This window comes from Caloenas nicobarica, chromosome 2 (assembly GCF_036013445.1).
Source record: "Caloenas nicobarica isolate bCalNic1 chromosome 2, bCalNic1.hap1, whole genome shotgun sequence".
Classification (NCBI taxonomy): Eukaryota; Metazoa; Chordata; class Aves; order Columbiformes; family Columbidae; genus Caloenas; species Caloenas nicobarica.
In genome coordinates this window covers 144,618,345-144,636,484 of record NC_088246.1, presented here as the reverse complement: position 1 = coordinate 144,636,484, position 18,140 = coordinate 144,618,345, and the positions used below count along the sequence as shown (strand labels likewise).

The 18,140-nt window shown below is 41.3% G+C and overlaps 1 protein-coding gene across 1 annotated transcript in view; it reads left to right on the top strand.

Moving 5' to 3' along the window:
• The first annotated feature begins 4,017 nt into the window (after positions 1-4,017).
• The window catches only part of LRP12 (LDL receptor related protein 12), a 49,763-nt gene continuing 35,640 nt past the window's right edge, over positions 4,018-18,140 (top strand). The window contains exon 1 of the mRNA XM_065629512.1: positions 4,018-4,382. Coding sequence (XP_065485584.1) covers positions 4,304-4,382 — 79 coding nt within the window. The 5' untranslated portion in view covers positions 4,018-4,303. The remainder of the gene's footprint in view (positions 4,383-18,140) is intronic.

Sequence of the window (18,140 nt, the reverse complement as noted above, 5' to 3'; positions counted from 1 at the left end):
TGAGATAGCTGTGGTCTAGTATTACAAATAAAGTAGAATAAAAATCTAGTTTATTAGCACTCTAGGCAACTGCTGTGCAAAAACTGGTTGTTAAAAAAAACCTAAGATCACTGAATAGATTGAACAAGTAATTTTTGTCCCAGTCTTCATGTGCTATGCTGCAAAACAAATGCAAGTCTGGGAGAGAAATCTATTTCCTCTTCTGCCTACTTTTTAATACTTTACAAATAATTGTTTTGGAAAAATTAATGTCACAAAATAAGAATATTTAGAATTCCATTGATGTTCTTTTTCTGATAAAGTTCTCAAGTTCTTCTGCAAAAAACAGGTGAAGAAAAATTCAGATGTGGTAGAGGTCTCACCAAAAATTAAGCACTGCTACTGAATATACCAACATTTCTTATGACCTCACCTGAATGGAGGATATGGAACAGAAAGTAATGAGATTGGCAAAGCAGAACTACTGTTACTTCATTTAGCCGAAATCTAGTCAACATCTTAAATGGTCCCCATTCTTATTGTGTATTAAAATGGTGCCAAGAGGTCGCAACCAGGCCTTGGCGTTAGGGAGACATACTGTAAGATTTATTCCTACCGTTTCACAGACAGAGCAGGAATAGAGAGAAATGGATGAACTGGGAAGAACATTTACAATGGGTCATAAAACTGCTGTTAAATCTATGGGTGGCACTTGCTAACAGCACAGTCTAAAGTGACAAAAGAAAGGGAGAACTGGTGATGAATGGGTACGAAGAGAAAAAAAGAAGATGGTGAGAAGAAAGCATGTGTGGCAAGTAGTGGCATGAAGCTGAATTGACTGTAAACAACCAATAGTTAAAAAGAAAACAATGTTGAAAGTAAAACTACAGGGGAAAAATCATGTGCTGATATCATTAGTTGGTGCATGGTAATTGTTGCTGAAGCTGCTTCAGTAGGTTCACGTGCCAATCTTGAGGTTCAGACAGAAGAATGACTGCCTGTTACAACAACCTTGCTTTGGTTCAAGGTGAACCCTGTGTGCACTTTCAGGATATTTTGTCTTCGCCTGCCTTCAAATACAAAAGAAAGATGGTGTCAACTTCTGTACCAGCTTAAAATGATTCCTAGTGATAAACTTTTGTTAGTCATCTTCAGATAAGAGTAAAAACAAACAAACAAGAAAAAAATGCAGTCATAGGTAAGTTACATCTATAATTTACTGTGTACTTTTCAGGCATAGGAGGAACAATCTTCTTCTCCCCAAACATCAAAGAGATTAAGACAGACAGCTCTCAGCAGAGGCCAATAGAAGGAGCAGGAAAAAAGAAAAGAAAAGAAAGAAAGAAAAGAAAGAAAGAAAAGAAAGGAAGAGAAAGGAAGAGAAAGGAAGAGAAAGGAAGAGAAAGGAAGAGAAAAGAAAAGAAAAGAAAAGAAGAGAAAGGAAGAGAAGAGAAGAGAAGAGAAAAGAGAAAAGAGAAGAAAAGAGAAAAGAAAAGAAAAGAAAAGAAAAGAAAAGAAAAGAAAAGAAAAGAAAAGAAAAGAAAAGAAAAGAAAAAGAAAAAAAAAAAAGGAGTAAGACTTTTTTACTCAGATAACTACTTTGCTAGGAAAGAAGTCTTTTGAAACACTTTAAAGTTCACAGATTTGGTGAACTTGCTAAGGGTATGACATGGGAAGATGTTGCTTGACATCTTGAGTGTCTTATCTGAACTGCTAACACATTCTCTTCCCTGGACTTACAAGATCCAGCTCATCTCATATGCAGGCAAACTGCTCCTGCAGAGGTTTTTTCTCTAGATCATTACTTCAGTATCTCACCTTTTGCTTGCCAAGCTCACTTAGTGCTGAGGCAGGGTTCTTTTGCGTATCATCCTTCGCTCTCCATCTTTGAGAACAATGTTTAAATTAAGCACATGATGGCAGGGCTTCATGTTTTGCTCTCTGCTTCCATGAACGATCAACCTGGGTACATGGTAAAGGATAGCCACTTGTTTGTGCAAGTGACTGAAAGCAGTTTTGGCAAGAGATATTTGCATTGTTTGGAATAGCATTTAATCTGAAAAGATAATTACTGTTGTCTTCTTTGTTATGCAACTAGAATCTATGGAAAGAGAATCATGTTGCCTCTCGATAGCATACAACTGGGTTGTAGAAACTGGGTTGAACTAGATAGACATAAATAACTTTGGGCGGAGTGGAGGAAGGCTATGGATCATATGCTGATTTGTTTAATGTTGACCTGTCTCTATGGCAGAGAGTTTAACAGGCTCCAGTAAGGACTTGCACGCAGCACATACAGCTATAATTACTGTGGGAGGGTTAGAAGTCCCTGTGTGGTCAGAGATTCTGTGTGATGCCTGTTCATAAAAGCAGTATTGCTTCTCTCAGTGGCTACAGACCAGACTCATGAACATCTTTACAGTGCCCCATTGTTAATAATTAAAAACAAAAAGAGGAATGGGATACACTGGGTGGAAAAAAGGATAGCTGAGGTTTAACTGAAGAAGTTGGTTAGACTTGCAAGTAGAAAGAAACCAAGAAGGTTCTTGGCTAAGATGCTGTGAATACTTTACTTACTTGTATAAAACTATAAACAAAGGCTGTGTTTTCTTCTCTCTTAAAGTGTTAATTCTGTATGCGTACTCATGGCTTCTGAGAAGTGAATAGTCACATCCCCTAGAGGTTCAAACTATGACTGGACAAATTTACTGAAGACTAATCCATTGAGAATTATTAAGCTCAATGATACCATCTCTAGTACAGGGTGCTCGTGCACGACAACTCAGATAGTTGGAGCACATTCATGTTTGTCTGGTTTACCTTCCTTCTTTGGTGACTATTATTAATTCTGCATCTTCATCCAGATATTCACCCTTAAATAAACCTCTCCTCTCTCCCAAAAAGAAGACATCCCCCCAATATGCTTCTCTTCCGTTGCAAACAGATGGGGATGGGGAAATAAATGTGGGAGAAATCAAGAGAACAAATGAGAGGAAATGGCCTCAAGTTGCGCCAGGAGTGGTTTAGATTAGATACTAGGAAAAATTTATTCACAGAGAGGGTTGTCAGGCATTGGAACAGGCTGCCCAGGGAAGCGGCTGAGTCACCATCTCTGGAGGGGTTTAAAAGATGTGTAGATGTGGCACTTAGGGACATGGTTTAGTGGCGGACTCAAGGATCTCAAGGGTCTTTTCCAGCCTAAATGATTCTGTGATTCCAGCTCAGTTGCTGCAGTAGAACAGAGGCAATAAACACTTCTCCCATTCTGCAACAGCACTGCAAAATTCCAGTTAAATATAGAAGTTGTGCTGTGAATCCCACTTGGTTGTGATACTTGGTTAAACAATTGAGTGTGACAGATAAGCGTGTGCAACAGAAAAATGGTGTCATTAGAAGGTGAAAGACGGGCAATTGTAATTGAACTTAAAGTGTCGCAAGGAATTTCCATGGAGTCCCTAATTTTGGATACTATGCATCTACAGCAGTTATGCTTTTTGCTCCCACGGTAGTTTTTCAGCCTCACTGGTGAAGTGCAGATTTGGAGGCCAAAAACACGCCAGCTGCCGCCGTGACACTGTGCTTTACAAACTGGGTTTGATTTCACACACAGCGCTTTCCTCGGGACAGCCAGCCAGGAACCCCGAACACCCGTTTGGTTATTCCACGTGTGAGCCGGGAATCCGGCTGCTCCGCCGCCGCAGTGACGGGCAGATCCGCCCTCCGTCCCTCCCCCGTCTGAACCCTGCTCCTCGGAGGTCGCCTCCACGGGTCAGCGACACAAAGGCGCGTCCCGGGCGGACAGGCCGCCCCACGGGTCCCCGCCCCTGGGGACGCGGCCTCCGCTGAGGGGCACGGCGGCCACGGCTCTCGGGACGGGCCGGGCGGAGCGCTGCCAAGGGCGGGCCGAAACCTGGCGGCGCCGGCGGAGGAGGAAGAGGAGAGGGAGGCGGCGGAGGGCGGAGCGCGGCGGCCCGGTCCCTCCCCCGCCGTCTGGGGGCCGCTGCTCCGCCCCGCTCGCCCGGCCCGGCCCGCGGCTGCCGGGAGCGCCTCCATGCGCTCGGGCCGCCAGTGCGCAGCCGCGGCGGAGCGCAGCCGGGGAGGAGGAAGCGGCGCGGCAAGAGGTGGAGGGAGGCCGAGGCCGGCGGAGGTGGCGGCGGCCCATGGCTCCGCGGGCGGGCGGATGAGGCGCGGGTGTGCGGGCCGCTAGCGCTCCCCGAGGCGGCTGCTCCGGTGGGCGAGGCGCCGCCAGCCCTTCTTGCGGCGGCGGCTCCGGCTGCGTGTCGGGGGCAGGTCCGGCTCCTCGTCTGCCCTGCGGGCTGGTGTTATGGCCCCTTGGGGGAGCGCAGAAGGCTCCCCGGCTTGGAGGTCTGCGCAGCTCCTGCTCCTCGTTGTCTCTTGCTGCGGTAGGTACCGGGGCAGTGACGCCGCCCGTCCGCCGGGCCGGGAGGCGGCCGCCCGCCGCGGGGGAGGGGGAACAAAGCGGCCTTTCTCCCGGCCGGCCTCCAGCGGCGCGGCGGCCCGGCCGGCGGGGGGGTCCCTCGGCCCGCCCCGGGCCGTGGCGCCTCCCGGGACCGCCGCCGCTTTCCCCGCGGCGACCCTGCTGGCGGCGACCCTGCTGGTGTCCCTGTGCTTCCCCAGCCCCGTCCTCCCCTCCGAACTCGGCTGCTCCGGGACTCGCTCCGGGTTTTTTCGCATCTGTGGGGGTGGGCGGAAATCTCCTCTGGGAAGCCCTTAAAACGGAGGCTGGGATCTGGCCCAGCTGCCCTCTGCTTTCTCCCTCGCAGATGTACGTTGCCGGGAACTCCGGAGTTGGCGTGCGGCCGCGCAAACAAGCCAACCCCGAATCCTCTGAGTCACCAATAATCGCAGTCTGTGCATGATGGGGATGCCTGGGAGATGTTCCGCGTCCGGTCGGGCTGGTGTGTGGGACAGGACGAGCCCCTCGGAGGGGCTGCGGGGGTTCGGACCCTGTGTGCTGAGTTTGTCACACATCAGCGCAGGCCTTGAAGCCCTTCCAGGGACCTTTGCTTCTGCTCAGCCTGTTTTCAGTTCATACCTGAGTGGCATTTCATTTATGGCTATAAACCTGTCTTTAAACAGAGCTGCTAATGAAAAATACTTGCGTAAATGTGTTAGGCAATGTACTTATGTTGCCTTTTACAGTATGTAAGTGGCCCAGTAATACACGATAAATTAAAACGCTCACAGAGTTGCGTTTGTTGTGTGAACTTCAGCGTAGGTTGTGTCTGTGGGCCCCCGCCGTGGGAAGCAGCCTTTGGCACGGAGCCTTGCGCAGAGGACAGCAACAGGGGCCCGGATTTAGCACTTTCTTAAGTAGGTGCCTTTGCTTTAAACACATGATTCAGTATATGAAATATTTTGTGTTTGTGCAGAGGGCTTTGTCCAGCCGCCTGTGCTGCGGAGATCAGTGTGAACTCCTGAAGTGTAGAGGTACCATGAAATTTGTAAGAACATTTCATACTTACATGAGTAGAAGGTAGGCTGCTTCAAAAAGAACTACAGCTACATCAGTACCTGTAACTGAATAGTTATACTGGTATAAGTTAGTTTTTGAGGGGGCCTACTTGCATGAACCAAGCGAGATAGCAACTGGTCTTTTAAATACACACGAAGTTAAGGAAAACAGTTTTAATATCTAGTAGGCTTTTAAAAATTTGATATGTCAAAAGCTAAAGTAAAAACATAACTGGAAAGGAGTTGGCTTATGGTAGAGCAGGAACTGGTAGGGAAAATCTCAAGTCTGGATAATTAAGCTGTCCTTATGTTTGTATACTTGAGAAATTAAACTTCTGTGCAAGGGCTTTTAACAAACTCTGTATTTGTTTATTATGACAGAATTGAAGTAAAAAGCAAAAATTATAGTTGTCGTGATATGCCTCATCAGCCTGACTTCAGTATATAGATACTTAGGCAGTGTTGTCAGCATTTCCACTATAAAAATTGAAGCCACAAGCACAATCTTCAGTTAGAGAAAAAACAACAAAATAAAATTCTTGCTGAATAACATTTTCCTTAGGCCTTAATCAAGGCTTTCCAAATTTCAACCAAGAACAAAGGCTCCGTAAGTTTCTTTTGCCTTGATGGGGAACCTTTGCCATCACCTCTGCCAGGAAGAAGAAGCTGCTGCTTATATGGATCAGTGTGCTGCCTCATCCTCGTGAGGGATTAGTTTCTCCTGACAGTTTTTGTTACAAATATCTGAAGTTCAGACCAGTTTCACTTCTCAAAGGAAAGGAATGCTAGAGCATCCAAAGTGAAAGCAAACATTTGCTGTGTAGTGTAGCCCGATCTCGAGCTGTCATTTTGGTTTCCCCTGTTTGTTTCTTTTGGGAGAAGGAAGTGGGAGTGGGAACTATTCCCTATTAAAGCATTTTACCTTCCTGTACAACTGCTTTTAACTCTTCCAAACTAAACTAATATCAGCATGATTTTGATGAAGGCACTGCTGACAGCAGAGCTCTGGACTGTGGTGGTGATCCTCAGCAGAGCCTTGTAGATATCATTATGTTACTGCCTGTTAAGGCTTTGAATACTGTAGGTGGTACTCTAGGTAAATGCATGTTTGGAAAAGCAGTAGTGCATCTCTTGGGTTGCCTTTGCTGGTGCAGTTTCCACAGCTATAATATCTAGAATTTTCCACTAATTAAAATACTAAATTCAGCAAGGTTGATATGTGGGCATTGAGTTCTCCAGAGAATGTTTCTCTGTTTCCCTGTAGTTAGTGAATTTTTAAAACCTTTCTTCCATCATCCTTCTGATGATGACTATAATTATAAAAATTTGAGAAGGAGGAATACTGATGAGTGAAATATTGGAATAGCAGCTAACAAGAATTGTAGCTTGGTGGGGTGTTGGGCAATGATATTTGTTTTTAATGTGTCTGGCCTTCCTGTTGGCTTGAGAGTCTTATATCTAAGAAATAATTGACTGTATGGGCTCTGTATAATCCTGGCATGGCTTTTACTGGGACAAATATGAAGATATTTCTACATAACTCAAAGGCCCTAACAGTTATCTGAGTTCAAAACAGAACTGTATGTTGTGCAAAGTGGTTTCTTTAGGGGAAAAATTTCATTTGAGAAATTGCCCCTGCCCTTCAGGGCAATGTTTTTCAAACCAGTTTGATGATTGATCGACTGGAAATCAAATTAATCTTGTTCGTTTTCTTCTTAGAACACAAGCTTAGAACAGAGAATTTAATTCCTAATGTTACTATTTTGTTTGATTTTTATTTAATGCCTAGCAGGATGATGTCGTGATGCTGCATTTTCAGGACCAGTTGGGAGGGATTAGTGTTCTAGAGCAGAGGCTGAGTTATGAAAGGGTCTCTGAGGTGGCACAGTGCAAAAGCTAGGACATGCTTTCCTTTGGAACAGAGTCTGGAAGCGTAGGTACTTGGCTGCTTCAGATTTCTGGAAAGTTGAATGTTTTATAGTCTTAACTATACTTGTCACCCCGATATATTACTTTGAATTTGTCCCATTGAACAGAGGGCTACAGGGAACTGTGTTCTGTACAGTTGGTAGTAGTCAGTGCAGTAGTACGGTAGGTAAATTTCCCTGCTTCTGGCTTCACCAGATGTAATGAGTATCACATAAAAACAATTACAGTAGTGGGACAGCAAGCCTAAAACAATCCAAAGGTAGAAGGTAGGGGCAGGTAAAGATTCTATTTATCTCCAGGATGAGTTTGGCATTAGCGAGTACTTCTTGAAGCACCAATGATTGAGAAACATTAGCAGAGGTCAGAAAATTATTATTGCCGAAAATTTTAGTTGAAACAATATTGTATGTTACTGCTGAGACTGCAATGCTATTGACATTATTCTGGCCCAATAAAGAAAGACATATTATCCTTATACGAGCTTTAAACCATTTAGTTTTAGGTTAGAGCCATTCCAGGTTTCTGTGGTACAAATGTTGCTTGATATTACAATGAGACTCTATATATGAGTAATTCTTCAATTGGTTTTAAGATAAGGCAGGTGAAATTATAATAAGAGTTCACTGGTCAAGACCCAAATTTTACTTATAGATCAATTTGCTAATGATGGTGTGAGGAAGAATAAATAATTCTTCAGGTTTGTTCACCTTGTTTGAAAGAATAGCCTGAATCATGTAAGCAAATAAAGCCTGCCAGCCAGTTTATTTAATTTTCTAGAGAAGTTGAACTATAAAGCCGGAACAGACTGTCTTAAAGGAATGGCTTGGCTTAAAAAATAATTGTACCTTAAACTCTTGAACGTCACTGTTTAGTGATACTTTTGTGATATACTGAACAGTTACATTTTGCTAAGCTGTAAATCACATTATTGGCAAAACTGCTGCATTCAATTTACTAGAATGGTTTTGTAGTCCTTGAAGTGAAAGTGTCCTAATTTTAATGCCATAGGAATTTATATTGTCTAATAAGTTGATCATACGTCAAGTTGTGCAAGTACATCCATATTCAGCTGGCTGTGCAGAGCCACAGTTAGGTCTGTAGCCAAAGCATCTCTGAGGTCACATGGACAATATTTAAAGCAGTGTTCATTTGAGGGGAGAAGTAAAAACCCACATCTTAGACAACCTTGTAGCAAAAAGAGTTTGAAAATTACATCTAAGGTAGTTGGTGTGGTTAGTATTATGCACTAAATGAGAACATTGTCAGCCAGAGAAAGAGCAGAGAGGTACCTGTAGCCGAAATCAGGACAGAAGCCACCTGACTCCATTCCTGTCATCAGAGGAATGCGGATAATTAGTGTGGCTTTTCTGACTGTTTCTGTCATTGCTAGGAGAGGAAGAGCTCTGCTGGGTTAATGTTGGAAGGGCCCTACAGCTGAATCTGTTTGACTCCTTTGCTTTAGTCCTATGTTAGCATCAAATAGATGTAAACTGTATGGGTATTATTTTCAGCTAAGCCCTAAACATATTGTTTTGTATTTATCCAGGCTAAAGCTTGCAACTATGGTCAGTCTTGTGGTTCGTTACCCAATCTCGTATTTTAAACTTAGTATCTTTGATATGTTAGGTACCTACCTCCACACATCATTTATCTTTTACCATACACTTCAGTTTCCCAAGCTGTAGACATTATTTTCATACTTGTTAAGTATAACTCATTAATTTCCGTAATTTTTTTAAATTAATGAATACTGTTTGTACAGTATAAATAGTGTGGTTTTGCTTTCGTAGATGTCTCCGCATTTTCCAATTTTAGTGTTCCATTTATATTGTCCCAGATAGTTAATGATAATGTTAAACACCAGAACAGCTGAGATATCTAGCTAGGCATTAATTGAGAGAGTGTGATTTGTCAACAACCTGTGATTTTTTTGGCTTGTATGTGTTTCAGAATTACTAGCTGTAACATTTTGCAGAACCGATCATTGCTGAGGTGTCAGTCAGCAAGATTCAACCTGCTTGGTTTACGTGGTTGTAAGAGAACACAGGGTACCGATGCACTCAATACTGTGGAGGTTGGCTGTAGATCAGAGTTCCTGTGTTTATCCCCTCGGTAGAGATAAATGCTCCAAGTGGTTTATAGCAGGCTATACGATACCGTACTCTGGAGAATTATATTGTTCTGACTACATTTTTTGTTTTCTATACTTAATTTTTTTTTTTTTGCTGCAGTTGTTAGTTTACTAGTGCTTTATTACATGAAGTTATACAGTTGAATTGAAATATATAGTATTGATTCTTGTCAGTTTCTAAGTTTAAACTATTAAATTTAGCATAATTGACAGATCAATGTGAATACTTTCAAAAGCACTATTCTAAATTGTAGTTCCAACTTGTTTCTCTGAACAGATGCTTTAAATTTGGATATACTGTAACTTTTGCTATATTGTTATCGTGTCGATGATGTCTTTTTAGCAAGACAAGCATATTTAATAGCTATCTGCTAGATTTTTTTTTTTCTTGCTATTCTATTTGACACTGAATTTTAGGTTTTGAGGTAATTCCTGTATAACTTTCTCATCTTTTTTTGCAAGGAACAACTTTCTGGAACTAGTCAGGAAAAAAAAAAAGCAGTTGTCAATCTTTTTCCACCCCTCTGACTTGTTTGTTACTGGATCAAAAGTAAGTTAGCAAGCAAGAATGAGAGCTCCCCAAAATGAAAGCAAGCTTACAAGGGGAGCATATTTTGAAGGGAAAAAAGAAAAATCCCACAAAAACATTTGATTTAGTAGCTGGAGCTGTCACAAGACGGTCTCACTTTTCATTTAAGCATCTCATGACTTGTCGGTACTTTCCCAGATACCTTTGGTGGGTTGCAGAATTTTTTAGCATGCAAGAAAACGGAACCTTTTCACTCTTAGTGAACTATAAACTTTCCACAAAGCAATGAAAGTGAACTAGTTGTGTTTCTCTGGAAGTGGAAAGTACACTTGAACTACGTATTAGGATGTGAACTGCATGTTTTCACCTGTCTGATTTTGTGTCTGTAATTCATGGCTACCCTTCCCATTACCTCCGACATGTTTCCTCTGCTAAGTGGAAGCCCCTGGCACTGACTCTGGGTAATCAGAGCAGACTTTTAAAGTCAGTTGCAGCCGGAAAACAGTAGAATGATCCTCTAACAAGCAGTGTGCACACACTTTGACGTGTGGTGGAAGTCTATAATGAAGTTGTTTGTGTTAAAAATTTAGGAAAAAATTACTCTGGTAGAGGCTTCTGTAACTTGGTTTTACTTCTCCAGCTTTGTGTGAAGCTGTTGGGAGATGTAGATAGGTCTCTCTGAAAGCACAGATTGTGAGAATAGTTCTTTCATGAAAAAAACATAGGATTTTTGCTTTCCTCTAATTTATCCAGTAGTACTAGTAATAAGTTTGTTCTAGTGAATGATGTCTATTAAAAATTTAGTGATCTTAATAATTTAAATAACTATTTTTTTAGAAAGAATTTCTTAGTAACTGAAGGTGAGCACTTTAGGGCAGAAGATGGACATCTTGTTGATGTGGCTGGTAGAGGGAATGCATGCGCTTACAATTATCTACATTATAGATTTTAGCTATATATTAATTTTCATGAGACTTTGGTTAGCACCTTTTTTCTGCACTTTACGAAGTGTATTACAATCCAATGAATTAGTATACCCCAATAGGGTGTTTTCCTTCTATGAAATTGTCTTTTGAGTATCTCAAGTAAAAGAAAGTAAAAGCTTCAATTAGGAATATTGCAGTAACTGGGACTAAAGTAATGAATAGGTCACCTGCAGTAAACGAACCCATGTATATAAGTGTTCCTATTATCATTAAGTGGAGGTTTTAACCCTCCCCTTCTTTTTTCCTGGATGTAGAGCTAAATGGAGTCCTTTCCAAAGAATGAATCCAGAGTCCTAATTAACATGCTGTTTTATTCATAATGTTCTTGTATTTACTTCAATCTGCTCGTCATACTACTGAGCAATTACATTTTTCCATTTGCTCTCTTCTAAAGGAGTGCTCAGAAAAGTGCATAAGGATTTAACTCAAAATGCATGTTTAAACCGTATGGAAGTATTTGTAACTGGACTTGGGAGAGTACATATTTCATTTTTTTTCCCCAAGTTGATAATTATTTAAAAGTAAGGAAACGGAACATTTCTCTTTTCCATGATGCAAACATCAGTTTAAATATTTTGAAAGAGAAGCCTATTGGTGAATTAGGAAAATGAATGATAAAATCATCAGTCACTTGTCTCTTGATCACAGTGACATGCAGCTGGAAGTACTGACGGGGATGGATTTGAGTAGTTGTGTCTTTAGTAGAAATGGCTTTCTTCATCAGAGCACCTTCCGTTGTTTGTGTTTCCTATGTAAAGGTACTGAAAGAGCAACCAGTTCCATGGCTGAAGTTTAGCCTGTGTCTGTGGTGAGGGGTATTCATGAAGACAGGAGAGCTGGGGTGGCAGAGGAGGGAAGGATAGGGAAGTCTTGGGAAGGTACGTTCATGGCTAAAGGTTGCAGAACCGTTCTTCTGTGTGGAAGAGGAAAAAACCAAGTGGTCTGGGAGAAAAGCTGTTGTGTCAGGGCTGTGCAAGTGGAAGGGAAGAAGGGAACCAGCCCTTTTATCTGACTGGGTGTTATGGTGGCTGAGCGAGCATCTAATCAGTCTGAGAGGTTACTCATAGGAGTTACCAGCAAGCAAGAAAAGGGGTTTGGGTGCAGGAGGAGCCCAGGAATCGTGTGTATACTCTCAGGCAGGGGGATGCTATGGATGAATGCATTTTACCCGTGCTTTAGAAAATAAGTGGATGAACAAAGAGAGATTTTTTTAGCATTTTGTAACTCAGCATATGGCTTTTGTCAACATTTTGAAACATCCTTTTTTGTGACCCTGCTGCGTGTTCCTCTTTCTGGCTGATACTGGCATTAGGCAATTTTGCGCTATTAGCAGCTTTAGTGCTGGATGTGCCTGGGAGTTGTGTGGTTCTAGATTCCAGTTACTACTGACCTCAGTGTTGCTGCTGATCCAGCTAACACTGTTTCCAGTGCCTGTTGCCTAGGTGTTGTTTAGCTTGTCTCACTCCAGTCCCTCATTTCAAATTATCTCTTGTGTCTGTTGTCTGTGCATGCCCTAACAAAGCTTCAGTGGTATCACAGTTCTAATGTAAATGGCAATCCAATATACCAAAGCCAAGTGATAATGTTACTGCTCTCTTGTTAAGTTCACAATAGCAGCTCTCTGTTTTTCTTCATCCACTGTGGAAATCTGTGGCAGTACTGCCTGTACAGCCCTTTCACCTTTGCACTGTAGATGAATAAGACTGGGAAAAGGACTACACCTTTACCCTCTTGCCGTAGTGAGGAATACAATCTGCTTTCCCCACTGTCTGTTGGAACCACAGAGCTTGCAGGTGGTGCCTTTGGGGTCCAGGAGGAGTTTTCCTGGAATAAGAGATCCTGTGTTCTAAAAGTGCAGATGAGGACAAGCAGCAGCGCTGCAAACTGTTCTGTGCCATGACATCTCCCAGGGATGACTCCCTTGCAAGTCACATCTGCCCAAACTGAAAAGTTAAGTTCATGGCTGGGGAGTTGAGAGACACCCCCGTCTGCACTCTTAACAGAAAGATCTAGTAATACTTGACAGCGACTTTTTGGAATGAGTATCATGAAATATTCAGATGTGCATCTGTCTAAAATGTTAATTAAAAGCATGGAGGCCAGGCAGATGTATGTGGGAATTGAGTGAGTAAGCCTACATTTGAATGTTTTGCCATTTTTCCGGAACTGTCCTTAGTTTGTGGCTTTACAAAGGAGGTGGATCTGAATTCTAGATAGCCATTTAGAGCATTGGACATGAAGGAATTTGACATAAAATGCAATAGGTTTCAGAAATGATTAATGATCAAACTAAAGCTGCATTTAAATTTTTAGTCTGAGATCCTGCTTGCTGACGTACTGCACATTTGGGAGCCAATGAAGTCTTCAAAGCACCTCAGTTGAAATAAGCATGCAGTTTCCCATGCACATGTGTGTTAGTCAAGTAAAACATGGGGAGGTCTGAACTAGCTTTAAAGTTGTGAGTCATTGAACATAGTTTATAAGTTATTGCTACTAAAGTAAGGATCATGGCATCAGATTAAGTAACTCCTTCATGCCTGTGCTGAAATACCATGTACTTTGATGTATTTTTGAAGTGTCTGAAGATATTTCAATTTATTTAGACACGCAATCAGAGTTTGTCTTGTAGTTTATGGAGTTCTATTGTTCTGGGTTTACTTTTCTCCCTACATCTGGAAATCTGCTCTTAAAACTAGAAGGACGTGCGCTTAAATGAGCGATATACGTTGTTATATAAAAGCAGAGAAATAGAAATTCGAACATGTAGGCATTATGTCTGACATTGATCTTGTACTTGTCACCATGCTATGTCGCATCTTTTGCTATTTTAAAATTCAGTGTCTCCCTTTAAAAAGGGTGTAGGAGCAAGTGCTGAATTCTGTTGGCAGGTTGGCTTTTAATAGAGTGGAATGTCTGCCTGTGTATGTAACTTTTTACCCTTTATTTTACAGCTGAATTAGTGCGTTGGAGCCTAATTTACCCATTTTTCTCTTCAAGCTACATTCTTTTAAAGGAAACTCATAGCTATTTGAGCCTTAGAACCTTTCTGTAGCAGTGTAGAGTGAAGCATCCCCTGTTGTAGCATGGTCATGATTATTTAAAAACAAAGAATAACTAAGTACTATAGTCTTCAGTTAAACTTCTGAAGATATAGAATTTGCATATTTGTGTAGGGTAGGCTAAGAACTTCTGTCATTAATCTACAACTTTGTTTCCTAAGCCAAGAGTAACTTACTCTGTGCTTAAGGTTGTCTCCTGTTTTGTTGACCACTGCATTAGCCCTTCCTTAGTGAAGTTAGCAACTGACTTCATCCATAATTCTGTGTCAGTGGAAGTTGAGAAAATCAAGGTAAATCTTTGGTTTTCCAATGTGCGTGTGATTTTCTGTAAGTACTACTAAGTCCTGTGATTGCTTTGAATATGTATATACCTGTTTGGAAGGGAGGGAGTGTGGAATTTTAATCCACTCTCAGCCTTGACTTTGCTGTGCTTTGTTGTGATCAGTTTAAATTTTACTGCTGACATCAGTAAGATCAAAGTCAAATCAGAATGAACTGCTTTTAAAAAGGTAGTGAAATTATTACCTGCACTTTGATAATTATAAGCAATGAAATTAACTTTAGACCTTTGTAATTTTCAGTGACATGTTTATTAACTCAAAGTTATCTTTATAAAAAGCTAGATTTGAAAGTTTTATCCATCCAGGATTATTGTAGGCCATTTATTTCTGTTATTGTTGGTCCGCATTGGTAACCTCTACAGTTTGTTTTGCTCTGAGAGGACAAAGGCCATCAGGAGTGCCATCTGTACCATCACTTTTAGCTGCAGCAAGGCTAACAGTTACCTTCTAGGGACTGAGCCAGCTAAAATACTTCAAGAGTGAATACACAAGTCTCTTAAGAAATCACATTGTCTTGGTGCCCCAACACTTGTAATGACCAAATCCATGTAAAAGTTGTCTTGGAATGTTAATGGATAACAATCAGTGGTGAAGTATAAACAGTGTAAGAATTTGCAATTATTCTGTCTTCATAGTATGTACTTTATCACAAGACTTGCTCTTCAGTTTTGCAATCTATATCAACTTCGAAGTACTTCTTAATTTTAGAAAGTGGTGTATGTATATACTATCAATAAAAGATGAGGAATGGAAAACTCAGATACCATGAAATATTCCAGACTTCCTTTATACTTCTTTCCCAGAACTGTACCTCTTGTAGTGATATCCTGTTCCTTTTTTTGAATAGCAAACACACAGTGAAAACAGTGCCCTTAAACTGTGGCATATTATTATTATTCATTAGGCAGAGTTGCCAGTAGGGAATTGTAAGGGGTGTAATCTGCTTTCATCAATGCACAAGTGTAACAATGCTTTTCATGCAAATTGAAAAGAAGCTATGTCCAAAAGAATACAACTGCCTATCGAGTTTGGTAAATAGTATTAACGTAAAATACTACTATCTTTTTTACATAGCTATTTTTCCAAAGCATTCCTCATCCCTTTCTTCAATAAACCATTTTGTTTACACTGGTGGAATCTTAGTGCCCCAACAAATAGCTGCTGTTTGAGTTTATTTCCTTAGTTGGCTGTTATTTCATATACAACATCTCTTTGTGGAAGAACACTTGGGTATCAAGTGGTGACTTGCTGGCACTGTGCTTTTTTCTTAAAAACAGGCTTATACCAAAAGAATATTATAAACTTAACTCACGTGTAAACATACTGTGCTTTACCGACGTCACATGCTTGGAAACAAGCCTTCAGTGAATATTTTTCTTCTAAAATATTTTTTGTATAGTTGCCTAAAAGCTTTTTATTATCTGAGGTTTGAGTATTAAGATAGACTAAAAACCCCTCATGCTGCCAGTATTCCCGTAAAATATTGTTGTTCGCAGGGTAGAAGCTGAAGCATGGAAAATAAATAGCTGTTCCATGGTTGTGCATGAATAGAGTTTGTTACTGCACCTTTCTGGCCCTATGCTGATTTTATGTGGGAGTGTGAAGTGGGGAGTGTTGGTTTGCCCTAACTCAAGGTGGAATCAGTGTGGGAAAAGACAGACTTAATACAGGGATGAGAGGCAACAGGGGTGTGACTTACTGATCTGAACTGCTCTTTGGAGAAGTCTCAGTCCTCCATGCAGGCAGACTAGTCTGTCCCTCAGAGGGAAAATAGAGGGTGAAGAGTCGTCCTAAAGCATTTAAATGCAAACAGCACTGTTTTGGGAAAGATGCAGTTGCTGAGTTTCCCTTGTGAAACTGGAAATAAGCTACTTTGAGAGCAGTGTTTCTGTACTGCTTTGTTTAAAACTCCAACTCCTATCCTTGTCTGTTTGTACAGGTGTGACTACCAATTAATTTCTCTCATCCCCAAAATGCCAGTCCTTTTCTGCTCATAAGAAACACGGTCCATTGTGTGTTTTGGCTATTGTTTCTTAAGTGACTGGATGCAGGTGGCTTTAAAAGGTTTAGTGATGAACTGCTGCTTAGAGAGCTCCTTCAGACCACCTGTCTCTTATTGGAAACAGACAGTAGGGCATTTTTTCTCAAGGATTATTGTATTCTATATGGAATCTCTTACATTTAGTAACAAGAAATTGTACAATGAAGCCTTAATATTGGAACACAATGTATTTTTTTTAAATGAAATTCCTATTAACTGGATTTTTGGGACTGTTACTCTTATGCCAAATGTGGTAGACATAGTCCGAAATATTTGGAAGTTGTGAGGAATGTACAGATGTGTACAACTGCTCTTATGCTGGGTGATCCATGTGAAACCAGGTTCAAGTTGGTATTCAGATGGCCAGATAACAGTAAATATGCACAAGATAAACAGCTGAAGTGGCTTTCGGAGTATGGGGTTGAACTGGATGGACAAAGGGATAGGCAGTGATTATGTAACTTGACCTTCAGTTAAGGTGTTTATCTGAATGATGCTTGGCAAGGATTTCCTCAGAGGAAGATTTGAAACACGTTTTGGTATAGTATCTCATATATTTAATAAGATTTTTTTAGTAAACTAGACTGCAGGAAAAAGAAGTTGTTAACTGTTTTCAGGAAGGAAGTTAATGACTCACATAAACATATGTAGTGAGAATGTTTTTTGGTCAAGAAAGGAATAAATGAGAAGAGGAGGCAGTGGAAGAGCTTTTGTCAAGGCAAAAGTGGAGATAAGGTATACTAGATTTAGGGATAGCATACAGGAAGGTAATTACAAATATGAATGTCAGGGTAAATAGCGATAAGGATTTTGGAAATACCTGTTAGGTCACATTCTCTTCTCGAAGGTTTTAATTCCTCTCATTATCTTTAAGCTTCTCTTCCTATTTCTGTTTTTGTCATGGGAGCTCTGTCCTGGAGAGAGCATCTGTGTGCTCACACGGCTACCTGCCTTTCCCCATGGGAGGGCTCATGGCTTGGTAAGATTTGTCAGTGTACCGCAGTGTGAGGCGCTCTCTGTTTTCTTGGTGAACATCCCAGGACCTGGAGGGGCTGGGGAATATGTCTGTGCGTGAACCCACTTCCCTGTCTCCATTGGTGGGACTGGCACATGGGCAATCCTGCAAACAGGGCTATTGGAAATCAGGAGCCTCACACCAGCTGTATTGAAGCAGAAAGGGATGGTACAGCCCCAGCTGTGACCATGTTTCTGTGGAAGGAGGCAGCTTATTTTTTTGTCATTCATCTCCCTAGGGCTTATTTATTAAGATGTTAACATTAGGTAGACGCGAGTGGGCCAGTTCACACCTCTGTAAATGTGCCTGTTTCAATTATCTAACTTCTTGGAAATCTATTTGCTCATTTGAATTGCTGTGAACTTGCATCTAAAACAAGAAGGTTCATAGCACAATGAATCTATAATGAATTTTATAGACATTTCCAATTTCTTGCAAAGTGCTCCGATTGAAATGATCATTCTGTGGCCCTGGAGTATGTGTATGTGGAGGACAGAGGGTCAGGGAGGGAGTATCTGCACATGGTTGAGGAGGAAAGCAGGGTGCACTTCACATTCTGTGTTACAAAAAAGAGTGGGATAAAAGTGAAGGATGCAGGACTTCTCTTGCATGTTTAGAGCTACTGTGATGTAATAAAACTTGGGATTTTGTGACT